Raw genomic sequence first — 13,132 nt, 5'->3', positions numbered from 1 at the left:
ACCACCGCCCCATTGTCCATTCAGGTGTCGATCCAAAGTCCAGACGAACAGGGCAGATGCGCCACCGGTAGAGGGAGGGGGGAATTACCGCTGCAGTGGGCTTTGGAAGGGGAAGAACCCTGGAGCCTGAAGGAGGGAAAGGTTGCGGGCAGAGAAGATCGCACCTTGAAATGACATCAAGCGCCTGCTGAAACTGGCTGGCGCCTGGCTGATGCTCCACCACGTCAAGGTTCGCTTGGAGACTTTTGACTGGTGTGCTGGCTGCATCTAACCATCCATGGATGTTGTTACAGGCGCGTACTTGACAAAGGAACAGCAGGAGCCAGAATAGCAGAGAAGCAACTTCTTTGTGCAGCCGGTGATAGTCAGGTTCAAGTATTTTTCTTGTTGATGTTAACCTGAAAAGGCATTCTTGGTGTTATCCCGACCCAGAGAGAGGATCCCTTACTTGACCGGAAACGGAAATGAACAGCGCGATTGGCGGGAGTGACGGAGCCGGTGTGGCGGTGCAGTTCAGCCCTAATTCTTCAGAGTCACCAGCCACGGGGTCATGTGGCTCAATCTTGGCTCGCTCCGTCGTCCAGCGCGCAAGCCTGAAAGGGAAACCTCTTTACGCGGTCGTCGCGTCGGAACGCGTCTGCCCCGAGGGCGGAAGAAAGAGAAATCATTTCTCCTTCCCGAGTCCGCATGGCCCACTCACCTGGAATTTGTTACTGACTCTGCCGTAGCAACCAACTCCCTCCTCCACTATCCCGTTTTGCAGTTGTCTCCATTTTGTCTACACTTCCCCTCCCCCGACTGTCGGTCCTCTCATTGATCAAATTACCACTCGACAGGATCAGGCAGCATCATGTCTTCTCCAGCGCCTAATCGTCGCAGAGGTCGCTCCGCCAGGGATTCGACCATTTCCTCCCCTGCCCGCTCAACCCGCTCAACCAGATCTCAACAACAACCTCAGACCAGCAGTCCTCCTCCCAGAGATGATCATTCGCAAACCACTCCCCGCGCATCTAGGCGGTTACGGGGTGAAGGCCCTGTTCCATCGTCGTCGCCGATGTTTTTTCAATCTTCTCCTATGAAGGGAAACAGCAGCAGCGCAGAGACCCCGGATCTCAGAATGGAAGAGCCTAGCTCACCGGTCAGAGCATCTTCGACAATGGACGATGGTGAAACCACACCTCGAGGAAATGCTGCTGCTATCAGAGGTATTACATGTCGCAAGAGGCTCTAGCCGCCTTTCCGTTCGCTCACCCTTGAATAGATTCATCTCCCATTCGCTATGTCTCTAGCTCCAGCCCAACCCGTTCTCTCGGTCGCCGGGCGGAGCGGTCCGATATTCCCAGCAGTAGTAGCGGCCTTTTTGTGTCGTCTCGTTCGGTCACAGATGGCAACCGGGGTGTCTCCCGTCGCAATGACCTCCATTCGGGCGGGTTTGGATCAACCCCAAGTCGCCGCCGCAGAATCTTCGTCGACGCCAATGGTGTGCCCACCACTGATGCTGAGCCGCGCTCTGACGCAACCTTCTCCAACATTCACCCCGATACATCCGAAGCGGAAGCTCTCGGTGGCAGCTCGACTCGTGTGATTTGGGGTACCAACATCTCCATTCAAGACTCTATGTCCGCTTTCAAAAACTTCATCTACAATTTCGCTACCAAGTATCGCCTCTGGGCAGAAGGTGCATCCGAGGACGAAACTCGGACAATGGGAAAGGCTGCAGAAGAGAGGGAATATATTACCATGCTGAACACAATGCGCCAGCTCGGTGTCACCAATCTCAACCTGGACGCAAAGAACCTCAAAGCATACCCTTCGACGCTCAAGCTATGGCATCAGTTGCACGCATATCCACAAGAAATCATCCCTCTAATGGATCAAACTGTCAAGGATGTTATGGTGGAGCTCGCAAGCAAGGAGATGCAGCGGCAACGGAGCCACAACCGGTCCCACCAGTCAAGAGATCTGAGTTCCGCACCTGCCGTTCCCAGCTCCGATGCACTCATGAGTGATGCTGGCCGAGCCCCGCAGACTGAAATCCAAGACCTCGTCCAGGAAGTTGAATCTAACTCCTACAAAGTCATGCCTTTTGGACTTGACTCTGCAGTCAATATGAGAGATCTTGACCCTGCTGGTACGTGCCACACCTCTGCTGGTTAGATTATTGTGTACTAACTTTACAAAGACATGGATAAGTTGATCAGCATCAAGGGTCTGGTCATCAGAACCACCCCTATTATCCCTGACATGAAAGAGGGTAAGCTGATTCTCCTAAGCTGCCGTGCCAAACTTCCTAACAGAATCGTCTAGCTTTCTTCCGCTGCCAAATCTGTAACCATAGTGTCCAGGTCGACATCGATCGTGGTAGGATTGCAGAGCCTGCTGAATGTCCCCGTCCTATCTGCAAGGCCAAGAATTCGATGCAGATTATTCACAACCGCTGTGCCTTTGCCGACAAGCAGGTGATCAAACTCCAAGAAACCCCCGACAGTATTCCTGATGGTCAAACGCCCCACTCCGTCTCTCTATGCGTGTACGATGAGCTTGTCGATGTCTGCAAAGCGGGTGACCGTGTTGAAGTTACTGGTATTTTCCGATGCAATCCTGTTCGCGTGAATCCTCGTCAGCGGACACAGAAGGCCCTCTTCAAGACCTATGTGGACGTCTTGCACGTGCAGAAGATCGATCGCAAGAAGTTGGGTATCGATGCGTCGACTGTTGAACAAGAGCTTTCGGAACAGGCCGCTGGGGACTCTGAGCAGACACGCAAGATCACGGCTGAGGAGGAGGAGAAGATCAAGCGAACTGCCACCCGGCCGGACGTCTACGAACTGCTGTCTCGTTCCCTGGCACCCAGTATCTACGAGATGGATGATGTCAAGAAAGGAATCTTGCTCCAGATGTTTGGAGGCACAAACAAGACTTTTGAAAAGGGAGGTAACCCGCGCTACCGTGGCGACATCAATATCTTACTCTGCGGTGACCCCTCGACGTCCAAATCGCAGCTTCTTCGTTACGTCCACAAGATCGCCCCGCGCGGTGTCTATACCAGCGGTAAGGGTTCCTCGGCCGTCGGCCTTACAGCTTATGTGACCCGTGATCCCGAGACCCGCCAGATGGTTCTTGAGTCTGGCGCCTTGGTTCTCTCTGACGGTGGTATCTGCTGCATTGATGAATTTGATAAGATGAATGAGTCGACGCGATCAGTTCTGCACGAAGTGATGGAGCAGCAAACTGTCTCGGTTGCCAAGGCCGGTATCATTACCACACTCAATGCTCGAACCAGTATCTTGGCCTCGGCCAACCCCATCGGCAGTCGCTACAACCCCAACCTTCCCGTTCCCCAGAACATTGACTTGCCGCCTACTCTTCTTTCTCGATTCGACCTTGTGTATCTCGTTCTTGATCGGACCGATGAGCAGGAAGACCGTCGGTTGGCCAAGCACTTGGTGAACATGTACCTGGAAGACAAGCCGGAGAACGCAAGCAGCGAGGAAATTCTGGTAAGTGAAAGCCAACTGTTCCTATGACGATATGACGAATCATTGCTCACATTTCTACTTCATAGCCAATCGAGTTCTTGACGGCCTACATCACCTACGCCAAGACTCGGGTGCACCCAGTGCTCACTCCTGCTGCAGGCAAAGCGCTATCCGACGCATATGTCAATATGCGCAAACTGGGAGACGACATCCGGTCGGCGGACCGCCGTATCACGGCCACGACCCGTCAATTGGAATCGATGATTCGTCTGTCCGAGGCTCACGCGCGGATGCGCTTGTCGACCGAAGTGACGGCGGACGATGTGGAGGAGGCCGTGCGTTTGATCCGGTCGGCCATCAAGCAAGCGGCAACGGACGCTCGCACCGGTCTGATCGACATGGGTCTCCTAACCGAGGGCACCAGCGCCAGCGAGCGTCGCAACCGTGAAGCGCTCAAGCGTGGCGTGCTTGCCGTGGTGGATGAGGTGGCCGGTCCCACCGGCGGCGCCCGCTGGGCCGACGTATACCGGGTCCTGAATGAGCAGAGCAGCGCCGGCGTGGATAGCGCGCAGTTCAACGATGCTGTGCGTGCGTTGGAGACCGAGGGGGCGATCAATGTCTTGGGCGATGGTCCGCGTCGCAGTATCCGACGCGCCGCCGGAGCTTTGCCCTGAGCGTCGTTCAAGGGCGCTTAGTTGATGAGATTCATGATGCAACGGACTAGAAAACTTTTCGGGTTGGTGCGAGCTGTGTTAGTCGCTTGCTATGGGAGGACGGTGTCTGGTGTTGGTTAATATTGCGAGCATGTATATCTAATTCGGGGTGCGAATCCTCCGTGGTCAATCATCTAAAACTTTTAATTGTTCATACGAAGCCTGCTTACCAATCCATGTAGTAAATTACCACTCACAGCCAAGAGGCAGTCCAGCCTGCCTCATGCTAGAAGCTCTAGCTCTATAGCCGATGCCGCCCTCAGGCCTGATATCCCTCCTCTCTTCACCTGAGTCTCTGCCCATCACGCATAACTGTCAACGCAAACAGTATAATCCCTAACCCAAGCCCATTCATTGCAAGCACTATCAACACAGGCCCTACCCCACCAAACCTCCGCCAACAATCCCATCTCCCCCATTCCCGCCGCCTTCCCTCCCTCAGCCACCCACCCGCACATCCACGTCCGCATCATGACGCCTCAATGACGCCTTCCCCCTCAAGCAAGCAGAAAAACAAAAGAATCTGCCGGGACTGGGACTCGAACCCAGAATCTGCACTCCACCCGCTAGGTATAAGGCCCCGGGGGCTCTGCAATGTTAATACCACTACACCACCCCGGCTGTTGTTGACAGTAGCGGAGCTGTATTCGTTTATCTAGTGCGGGATGCTGGTGCCTCAGGCAAGGATTTTGGTTTTGGGTTGGGACGGTGCTGGGATGGTGGAGGGGGCTCGACATGCTAGGCTGGGATTTAGTAATGGGTTTTTGGGTGGGTTGGATGTGGATGGGGGAGGTGGTTGTCTTAGGCCGCCATTTGTCTTTGCGGTGGGGTGGGGCTTGGTTATGGGGGTTTCTTGAGTGTTTGTTTGGGCTTCTAGGGGTTCCTTTGGAGGTGTTCGAAGATGTATTTGGGTGCTTCTGGTTTGGGTTGTTGAGGTCTCCCGTCTCATATCAGTTGCGTGGTTCTCCTCGAGAAGCAGCGCATCAATAATATAGAACCCATTATTTTTCTCAAAGGCAACTTGCCATTTCTTCTTGAAGACGATTTGAGTGAAAATCATATGATACGTGGGGTGAATGAAACTCGAGCGTGCCCCTTCATTTCGAATATGAAGCGAAGTATATAACTGATTGCAAGGCGGGCGGCTAGGGGCGCAAGTGGACGATTAAACTCAAGCTCCGGGCCACGGCAGGAACAACACGCTCAGCCAGGCTAAGATTTCTGGAAGGCTGATGCAGGGTCTTCGCTCGGCGGTTGCTGGATGATTCCCAGTGGCTTGTTGATATTCGGTGCTCGGGGGTGGGATCGCGATCTCACTGCAGGGCTGATGCACGCCAAATACTATGTAACTATCACAGATCCTTTAGAAGCGCTATATCTTTCCGCAGTGAAGATGCGAAGTAGTCGTTCACCATGATGAGCACTGACTGGTACTGGTCTGGTCTGGTCTACCATGGCCCGAGGAGCACGTGCCCCAATCGCACAGCATTGTTGGGCCACCACTACTATTGCGATCCAGTCGCACACCCTAGGCGATTATCAAATTTTGGACTGTTTTCTGATTCCAAAAGACCGGCGGGTGGCTTGCTAGTGTCGAAATTTCTGTCGCCGTCTAGTCTACCAATATCAACCTCGGTGTTATAGCCCGAAGGGATGAATTGACCATCAACCCAGCTAGTATGCATGTTAGCCACTGCCGCAGTTTGCCCGGTTAGCATCTCATTGGCGTCGTTGCATCGCAGCCGATCGGTCTAGCCAGGCGAGGGAGAGACACCGGCAGCAGTTCTTTGATTAATGAGGGTGAGTCAAGCTATAGTGCTCGGCGATTCCGAGGAGATATCACCATGGTCCACGCCTCAGATGCGGACGTGATGCTCATCTTTCCGACAACGCGTGGACATAGAGTAGGTACGCGTGAATGCCCAGATTGACTAGATCAATAACTGAAAGAGAGTATGAGAATCGGAACTTGGAAGGCGATGACTGCCGTGCGGGTGGAGGGGAAAAAGCGAGCAGCAAACCTCGGAACCTCGTGTCGACTCCGGCTAAACCTAAGGCAGCAAGGCGCCCTCCGTTAGAGCAGCACCTGCTAGATCGACTGGCTGAGAATCCATGAGAGCATTTCCTGTCGATTTCCCTAGTTTGGCTTTAGTTGATCTAGTTGACTTAGTTGACTTAGTTGACTGTTAGTTTATTGGCCAAGCGAGACAAGTGCGCATTCAACTACCCATTTCGACTGATTGTGGCCAATTCTGTTTTGCCTGTGTTGCCCTTTAATCCATAATTCCATACGGGCATTGGATGAATAAGACACGCCCGGACCACTGACAGGGCCGTGTTATCGGTTCCAGTCACGGGGTTGACGTCGTCTCTCTGGTCCCCATCGAGGAGTCTCCCATTCATGGCCAGAACCCTCGAAGCTATCATGGATAGCTCCTTCTGCTGTGCCACCCTTCCCTCTCTCTCTATCTCTCTCTAACAGTCTAACTTGTCGCTCACCCACTCTTCTCGCGCCGTCTTCTTTAGCTTCTTTAGACACTTGGTAGGCATCACCCGTCAGCTTCTCCATTTTTTTTTTCTGTTAACTTGCTTATTCCTTCTGCGCTTAGTCTCGCTTCCAACGTCTTCGCCTCTCGCCTTCCTCCCCCCTGCGTCCGCATCATGCTCTTTACTTGACAGTTGCGCACACCGTTGTCTTGCTCCAATTCATCCTCCTCCCCCTTCGCATCTGCCTTCTGTACTCGAATCTCTCTGCGACTTGTTAGAAATTCTTCAGCATGAGGTTGGTCTATCCCAATGGCTTCCCCAACCTGACTGAACCGCCCTACTTACCATTGTACCCTTCTCTCCAGGTTCGGGGAACATCTCCGATCATCTATGATCAAGGAGTACTACTGGTACTATATCGCCTATGAGGAACTCAAGAAAGCCTTGAGGACTGAATACGTCACTGAACCGACCCCCGAAAATGCCAACCCCGATCGCCAGCCCTGGTCGGAAGACGACGAGAAGCAATTCGTGACGCTGCTGGAGAGCGAATTGGACAAGGTCTTCAACTTCCAGCGGATAAAGAGCGCCGAGATTGCTCGCCGCATCCAGGCCAGCGAGCAGGAGGTGAACGATGTCGTGTCGCGCCTCGAGAGTGCCACCAGCGCCCGTTCCGACAGTGTCTCCAATGCCCGCTCCAGCCGGACTGCGCCCTCGGACGAGGATTTCTTGGTGCTCGAGCAGGCCTTGAGTGACATTATCGCCGACGTGCATGATCTGGCCAAGTTCACGCAACTGAACTATACCGGGTTTCAGAAGATTATCAAGAAGCATGATGTGAGTACTTCTTCTCCCCTGGAATGACATCATGCAATGAACGCCCGCTAACGGCTACATGCAGAAACAAACCGGGTGGCATCTGAAGCCCGCCTTTGCTGCGCGCCTCAACGCCAAGCCATTCTTCAATGATAACTATGATGCGCTGGTCGTCAAATTGTCTAAGCTCTATGATCTCGTGCGGACCAAGGGTAACCCCGTTAAGGGCGACTCGGCGGCCGGTGGCAGCCAGCAGAACTTTGTCCGTCAGACAACCAAGTATTGGGTGCACCCAGACAACATCACGGAGCTAAAATTGATTATTCTCAAGGTAAGGAGCTCGCCAGAGCCAATTAGGTCCGTCTTGTGCTAATGGAAATTGAAATAGCACCTTCCCGTTCTGGTCTTCAACCCGAGCAAAGAGTTCGAAGAGAAGGACGCTGCCATTTCTTCGATCTACTACGACAACACCGATACCTGGGAGCTCTATCAAGGGCGATTGAAGAAGACGGAAGGTGCAGAAGCTATCCGACTGCGTTGGTACGGTGGCATGGAGAGCGATCAGATTTTCGTGGAACGCAAGACCCACCGGGAGGACTGGACTGGAGAGAAGTCGGTCAAGGCTCGATTCTCCCTGAAAGAGAAGCATGTCAACGACTATCTGGCTGGCCGTTTGACGGTAGAGTCGATTTTCGAAAAGATGCGCAGAGAAGGCAAGAAGAGCGAGGAGGAAATTTCCAACCTCGAGCAACTGGCGCGGGAAATCCAGTACCGAGCCATTACGCGACGATTGGTGCCAGTCACTCGCTCGTTCTACCACCGCACAGCTTTCCAGCTTCCCGGAGACGCCCGCGTGCGTATCTCCCTCGATACTGAATTGACGATGGTGCGGGAGGATAACCTCGATGGTCGCCGCAGAGCTGGGAACAACTGGCGTCGCATGGATATCGGCGTAGATTATCCGTTCTCACAATTACCCCCGGAGGACGTGGAACGATTTCCCTATGCTGTTCTGGAAGTTAAGCTTCAGACCCAGGCGGGCCAAGAGCCACCCAAGTGGATCAGAGAGCTGACAGCTAGCCATCTGGTGGAAGCTGTGCCCAAGTACAGTAAATTCATCCACGGCACGGCCACGCTCTTCCCCGACCGCATCAATCTCCTTCCATTCTGGATGCCGCAGATGGACGTCGACATTCGCAAGCCAGCCACCCGTGCATTCGGTATCCAGCGTCCGCCGCCCAGTACGTCATTGTCCGCGGCAGAAACCCCGGAGGATGAGATCTCCGACGACGAGGATGACAACACGGCCCAGTGGCCTAATGGTATGCATCGGGGCGAGGCCACCGATGCTGACCACTATGCGCTCTTCGCAGATGATGATGGTAATGCGCTGGACATTGAGGAACGCATCGCCGCTCAGCCCCTCCCCGGGGACGAGGACTACCCGTTATATGACTCGGACCAGGAATCCTCGATCGACTCGGATGAATTGGAAGAAGCTCGTCGGGTCGGAGGCACATACTACTACAAGCAGTTGGCTAAATACTACACCGACCACGCCGGATCTGCGTTGATCCATCTCCTCAAGGCCCTCATCCCCCGGCCTACACCCACCAGCCTCCCAGCACCGGAGCAAAGCGGCATTGCCGTCATCGGCAACAAGCGGACCGTCAAGCGATTCCACGCGCCCAAGGGCAAACGTGAGTCTTTCCACCTTACCTCCCATCGAATACACGACCAGAAATGCTAACATCCCCTACTCACAGGCATCCACGTCCCCGTCCGCGTCGAACCCAAGGTCTACTTCGCCGCCGAGCGCACCTTCCTCTCCTGGCTCGAATTCTCCATCCTCCTCGCCACCATCGCCGCCACCCTCCTCAACTTCGGCGACGACTACATCACCTTCGCCTCCTCATGGGCCTTCACCATCCTCGCCTCCATGTCCCTGATCTACAGCCTGATGCTCTACATCTGGCGCGTCGACAAGATCCGCAAGCGCCGCGACGTCAAGCGCGTCTATTACGAGAAATGGGGCCCCACCGTCGTCGGCCTGGGTCTCGTCGCCATCGTCATGGTCAATTTTGGTTTGCGTGTCCGACAGAATGGCTTTTTGGCGCGTGATGGCGCCGGCCATGACCTCGATGCCCCTCATGGCGGGGAGTTGTAAGGTCCATGATTTCCTTTGTGTGCTTTCATTCAGTAGTTTATATCTCTGTCTCTACTGCGTAAGGAATGATGATGATGGATGGAGGTTATATATTCATGATATGTAGTTACGGCGAAGTCTTTGGTTCAGCTTTGAGTCTGTGTTTGTGTTTCGGGTTGGCTCCCTGTTTTCTTGGCCGAAATGACGAAACAAAAAGCATTTGTTGATTATGAGCGCCTGCGGTGGATTGTATAAATGTCGATGGAATGAGATGAATTGGTTCATCGTGATGGTTGTTGTTTGTCTGTCTGTCTGTTGTTGTTGTTGTTGTTGATACCATACTATACTATACCACTGCGGTGATGATAAATTGATTCGAGTCTTCTTAACTCTATCCTGGAGAGTGTATGGCCTGACGAATGGAGATGGGGTGATCGCAGTAGTGCCGTTTGACTGTTTTGTAAATACTATAGGTACAGTAGGTATAACAATAGGAAAAAGTCTACAATGCGGTCCGTCACATGGCAGCTTGTTTGTTGTCCAACTACGCATGCATATAAAACACTTGATCATTGGTCATGTTGCACGACTGATGAGTTAGGGTATCATCGCGAGAATAACCGTGACAACCCGACAGAGCTAGCCAGCCTGCTGTACGAAGCGCTCCCCAGCACTCGATTCGACACCGCTGAATCAAGAATCGAAGTCCACCACCGGCACCACCGTATCCTCCAACGAGACCGCGTCCGGATTCGATTCCGCCACGCCCGAGTATCGGTTCAACCACCCCAGCACCTGCTGGTGCCAGACGAGGCTGTTCTCTTGGTTGGTGACCCTGTCGATTATCAATCGTGCGTTAGCTTGGTTTTGTACTATGGTAACCACTTCTAGACGGAGATAATGCTCGCGGATTATGGCTGGGAGAGGACAAATTAAAATACGCGGGAAAAAAAGCTCACCAGTGGTTCTCATCCGGGAAGTTCAGGAACCGACTCGGCACGCCCCGTTCCTGGAGAACATTGAACAGCGCAATACCCTCGGCAACGGAGAGTCGGTAGTCCTTGTCGCTGTGGATGACCAGTTGCGGAGTCGAGAACTGGAGGATGCGTTCGGGGGCGGAGGGGTCGAATCGACGGTAGTTGTCGCGGTTGGCCCAGAAGGTGCCGTTGAACTGTGAGATAGCACTCTTCGTTAGTGGTGGTGTAAAAGGTAAAATGTGAGTTATGCGAGGATATGGGAACGCACGTCATGCTCGATGAACCATAGCTCATCTGTGGCGATCTTCGCATCGGCGACAAAGGTCCCGTCGTGGGAGACGAGGGCCTTGAGCTTCCGGCCGAGATCCGAGCCCTGAATCCAGTTGACCATGAAGCCGCCGTAGCTGGCGCCGGCGGCGACGCCGTGGTCTGTGTCGATGAAGTCGAAGTTGTCGTGGACGTATTGCCAGGCTTTCACGAGGTCGTCATATGGGGCACCTCCTGCGGTTTGTCAGTATAAAATCTTCATTATGAAGTATAAATGGAAAGGTTAGTACCCCAGTCATTTGCGATAGCATCGGTCAGTGCATCACCGAACCCAGTACTGCCTGTCGGGTTCGGGGCGATGACCACATAGCCCTGGTCTGCGAAGACCTTGGGGTTCCAGCGCGTGCTCCAGGAATCAGCCCACGAGCCTTGGGGTCCGCCGTGGATGTACAAAACGAATGGGTACGTTTTGCTCTTGTCAAAGCCCTCAGGGTAGATGATCCAAGATTGAATCTAGATTCCGGTAAGTAAGTATTGTGATTCGCGATTTCTGTTGAACTTACTTCGGTCCAGTTGCCTTGGTAGTAGAACTCGTCGATATCAGCAGAACTCAACCCGGCAAGCTCGGGGTCTATCTCGTTAGCGGAAACCAATATGCTGATGACTCCTTGCTTAGGACTAGCTGTATAGACAGCCCAGCTGGTCCAGAGCGCCTTCCCGGTTACCAAGATGGTGGAATCTGGTAGCACATGATACGCAGCTACGGAGCCACCATCGGTGAAATTCTTAGGCTTGAAATCATCACCCGCATCTGCTGGAACAGAAAACAACCTAGACCGACCGAAATCTTCACTTGTAACGACCAGGTTGTCTGAATCGACCCAGGCCAATGTGTCCGGAGACCGATCCCAATCCTTGGCAACTGCTGAGATGGACTCATTAGTACCAAGAGTGTAGACGTACAAGGTGCGTCTGTCCGACTCGTATTGTCTGTCCTTCATCTGAAGGTATGCCAGCTTGTCACTGTTAGGAGAGAAGACTGGATTACTTGAGTCACCCTCGACGCCAGCGGGCGTGACGACACTCTTGGGTCCATTGATGGCAAATGCCGTCTTAGATCCATCATGAGGCACAAGATAGATATATGAAGTTGTCAGGTTGGCCCGGGGTAGCTCTGGCGCTTTGCTCTTGAAAGCGACCCAGTTGCCGTCCGGGGAGAGGTCATAGTCCGAGGTTCCTCCAAAGGGAGGATAAGGGCTCTCAGCATTTTTGATGGGGGACACCAAGTTCGTAAGGCTGCCATCTGAAGTATAGTGGCCAGTGCTGTCACCATCAGACGAGCTGCGCAATGTGCCCGAGAACACAGCATGAGATGGTGGAGTGAGGTATGTGTCCCAATGACGGATGTAGAGGCTATCATAGATCCGAGCAGAGCTCAGGGACGTTCCAGCTAACTTGTCGTTATAGGCTGTGCCGTTGCCATAGGCTTTGCCACGAAGAATGAAGCGTACGTCGCCTGAGTCTGTGACGGCTGTCTTGAGACCAAGAAAATTGGCTGGCAATGAAGCTGCCTTGTATCTGCAGATTCATGTTAGCCATTTCCCGAACAAGCCAGGGATAGGAGTGTTACCCATTGGCGAAGTCTACAACGTCCGAAATCCACAACTCAACGCCTCCAGGGATGTCCGCGTTGGTACTGTTGATGTAGAGGATAGTGGAGTCATCGGTGCCAAGCCAGATGATCTCAGAGACATTGCTATCGTTAGTGAGAGTGCTAGTCTCACCCGAGCGCAGGTCAATCAAACTCCACCATGAGCTGCCGGAATGAGTGTCAAAGGAGTACTGGGAGACTGAGAAGAGTCCGACAGCCTATTTTTGTCAATTCCCTCCAGATAAGTGATCAAGTAATGCAACATACTCCAGATGGGTTGGGAAGGACGTCGTCCCTCCGCGGAGCACTAATCAATTGCCTGCAAGTTATGAGACATGAGCGGTTGGCGACAATACAATTGTTATGGCGCAAGTGGCACGTACTCGGGGGTCAGTGCTGAAGCCACCGATGCGACAGCAACAATGGAGAGCCACCGAAGAGCTCCCATGATAACGTTGTAGAACGATGGCGATTAGGTCGCAACCTAGGCTCTTGTAGAAAGTTCAGAGCTGAACAGGATACAAAAGAGAGAAGGGTAGGCAGACAGGCCCTATTTATGAGGTCAAGAAGACCCCGCTTCGTGGTTAAAGCAAGAG

The 13,132-nt window shown here is 53.3% G+C and overlaps 2 protein-coding genes and 1 non-coding gene across 3 annotated transcripts; 1 reads left to right on the top strand and 2 right to left on the bottom strand.

The window, feature by feature from the left end:
- Window positions 1-643: 643 nt before the first annotated feature.
- On the top strand, window positions 644-10,021 carry BO97DRAFT_468706 (vacuolar transporter chaperone 4). The gene is made up of 10 exons (XM_025699770.1): window positions 644-1,205; window positions 1,262-2,131; window positions 2,183-2,254; window positions 2,308-3,500; window positions 3,566-4,096; window positions 6,096-6,100; window positions 7,045-7,516; window positions 7,581-7,826; window positions 7,884-9,195; window positions 9,262-10,021. Exons 1-10 carry the CDS (start codon window positions 851-853, stop codon window positions 9,660-9,662), a joined length of 5,457 nt encoding a protein of 1,818 aa, XP_025554404.1. The 5' UTR covers window positions 644-850; the 3' UTR covers window positions 9,663-10,021.
- Window positions 4,717-4,813, bottom strand: BO97DRAFT_t72. The gene has a single exon. It is a non-coding gene; the product is annotated as a tRNA-Arg (tRNA).
- A 194-nt stretch (window positions 10,022-10,215) lies between the features above and the next one.
- Window positions 10,216-13,070, bottom strand: dppV (dipeptidyl peptidase DppV). The gene is made up of 8 exons (XM_025694811.1): window positions 12,920-13,070; window positions 12,804-12,855; window positions 12,516-12,754; window positions 11,449-12,463; window positions 11,176-11,398; window positions 10,887-11,119; window positions 10,601-10,812; window positions 10,216-10,476 (listed from the first exon to the last, which is right to left on the bottom strand). Exons 1-8 carry the CDS (start codon window positions 12,982-12,984, stop codon window positions 10,335-10,337), a joined length of 2,181 nt encoding a protein of 726 aa, XP_025554403.1. The 5' UTR covers window positions 12,985-13,070; the 3' UTR covers window positions 10,216-10,334.
- Between the last annotated feature and the right edge of the window lie 62 nt (window positions 13,071-13,132).

This window comes from Aspergillus homomorphus (genome assembly GCF_003184865.1).
Source record: "Aspergillus homomorphus CBS 101889 unplaced genomic scaffold BO97scaffold_6, whole genome shotgun sequence".
Classification (NCBI taxonomy): Eukaryota; Fungi; Ascomycota; class Eurotiomycetes; order Eurotiales; family Aspergillaceae; genus Aspergillus; species Aspergillus homomorphus.
The sequence above is the reverse complement of the archived record's forward strand: the minus strand, read 5'-3'. Positions and strand labels throughout refer to the sequence as shown.

Excerpts from the sequence above, each read along its gene's own strand:
- dppV (XM_025694811.1), bottom strand. The coding sequence starts at position 12,984 with ATGGGAGCTCTTCGGTGGCTCTCCATTGTTGCTGTCGCATCGGTGGCT. Across the intron at positions 12,755-12,803 it reads TCCTTCCCAACCCATCTGGA|GCTGTCGGACTCTTCTCAGT; the intron begins GTATGTTGCATT and ends TGACAAAAATAG. Across the intron at positions 10,813-10,886 it reads TATGGTTCATCGAGCATGAC|TTCAACGGCACCTTCTGGGC; the intron begins GTGCGTTCCCAT and ends GCTATCTCACAG.
- BO97DRAFT_468706 (XM_025699770.1), top strand. The coding sequence starts at position 851 with ATGTCTTCTCCAGCGCCTAATCGTCGCAGAGGTCGCTCCGCCAGGGAT. Across the intron at positions 2,255-2,307 it reads TATCCCTGACATGAAAGAGG|CTTTCTTCCGCTGCCAAATC; the intron begins GTAAGCTGATTC and ends AGAATCGTCTAG. Across the intron at positions 7,827-7,883 it reads TAAAATTGATTATTCTCAAG|CACCTTCCCGTTCTGGTCTT; the intron begins GTAAGGAGCTCG and ends AAATTGAAATAG.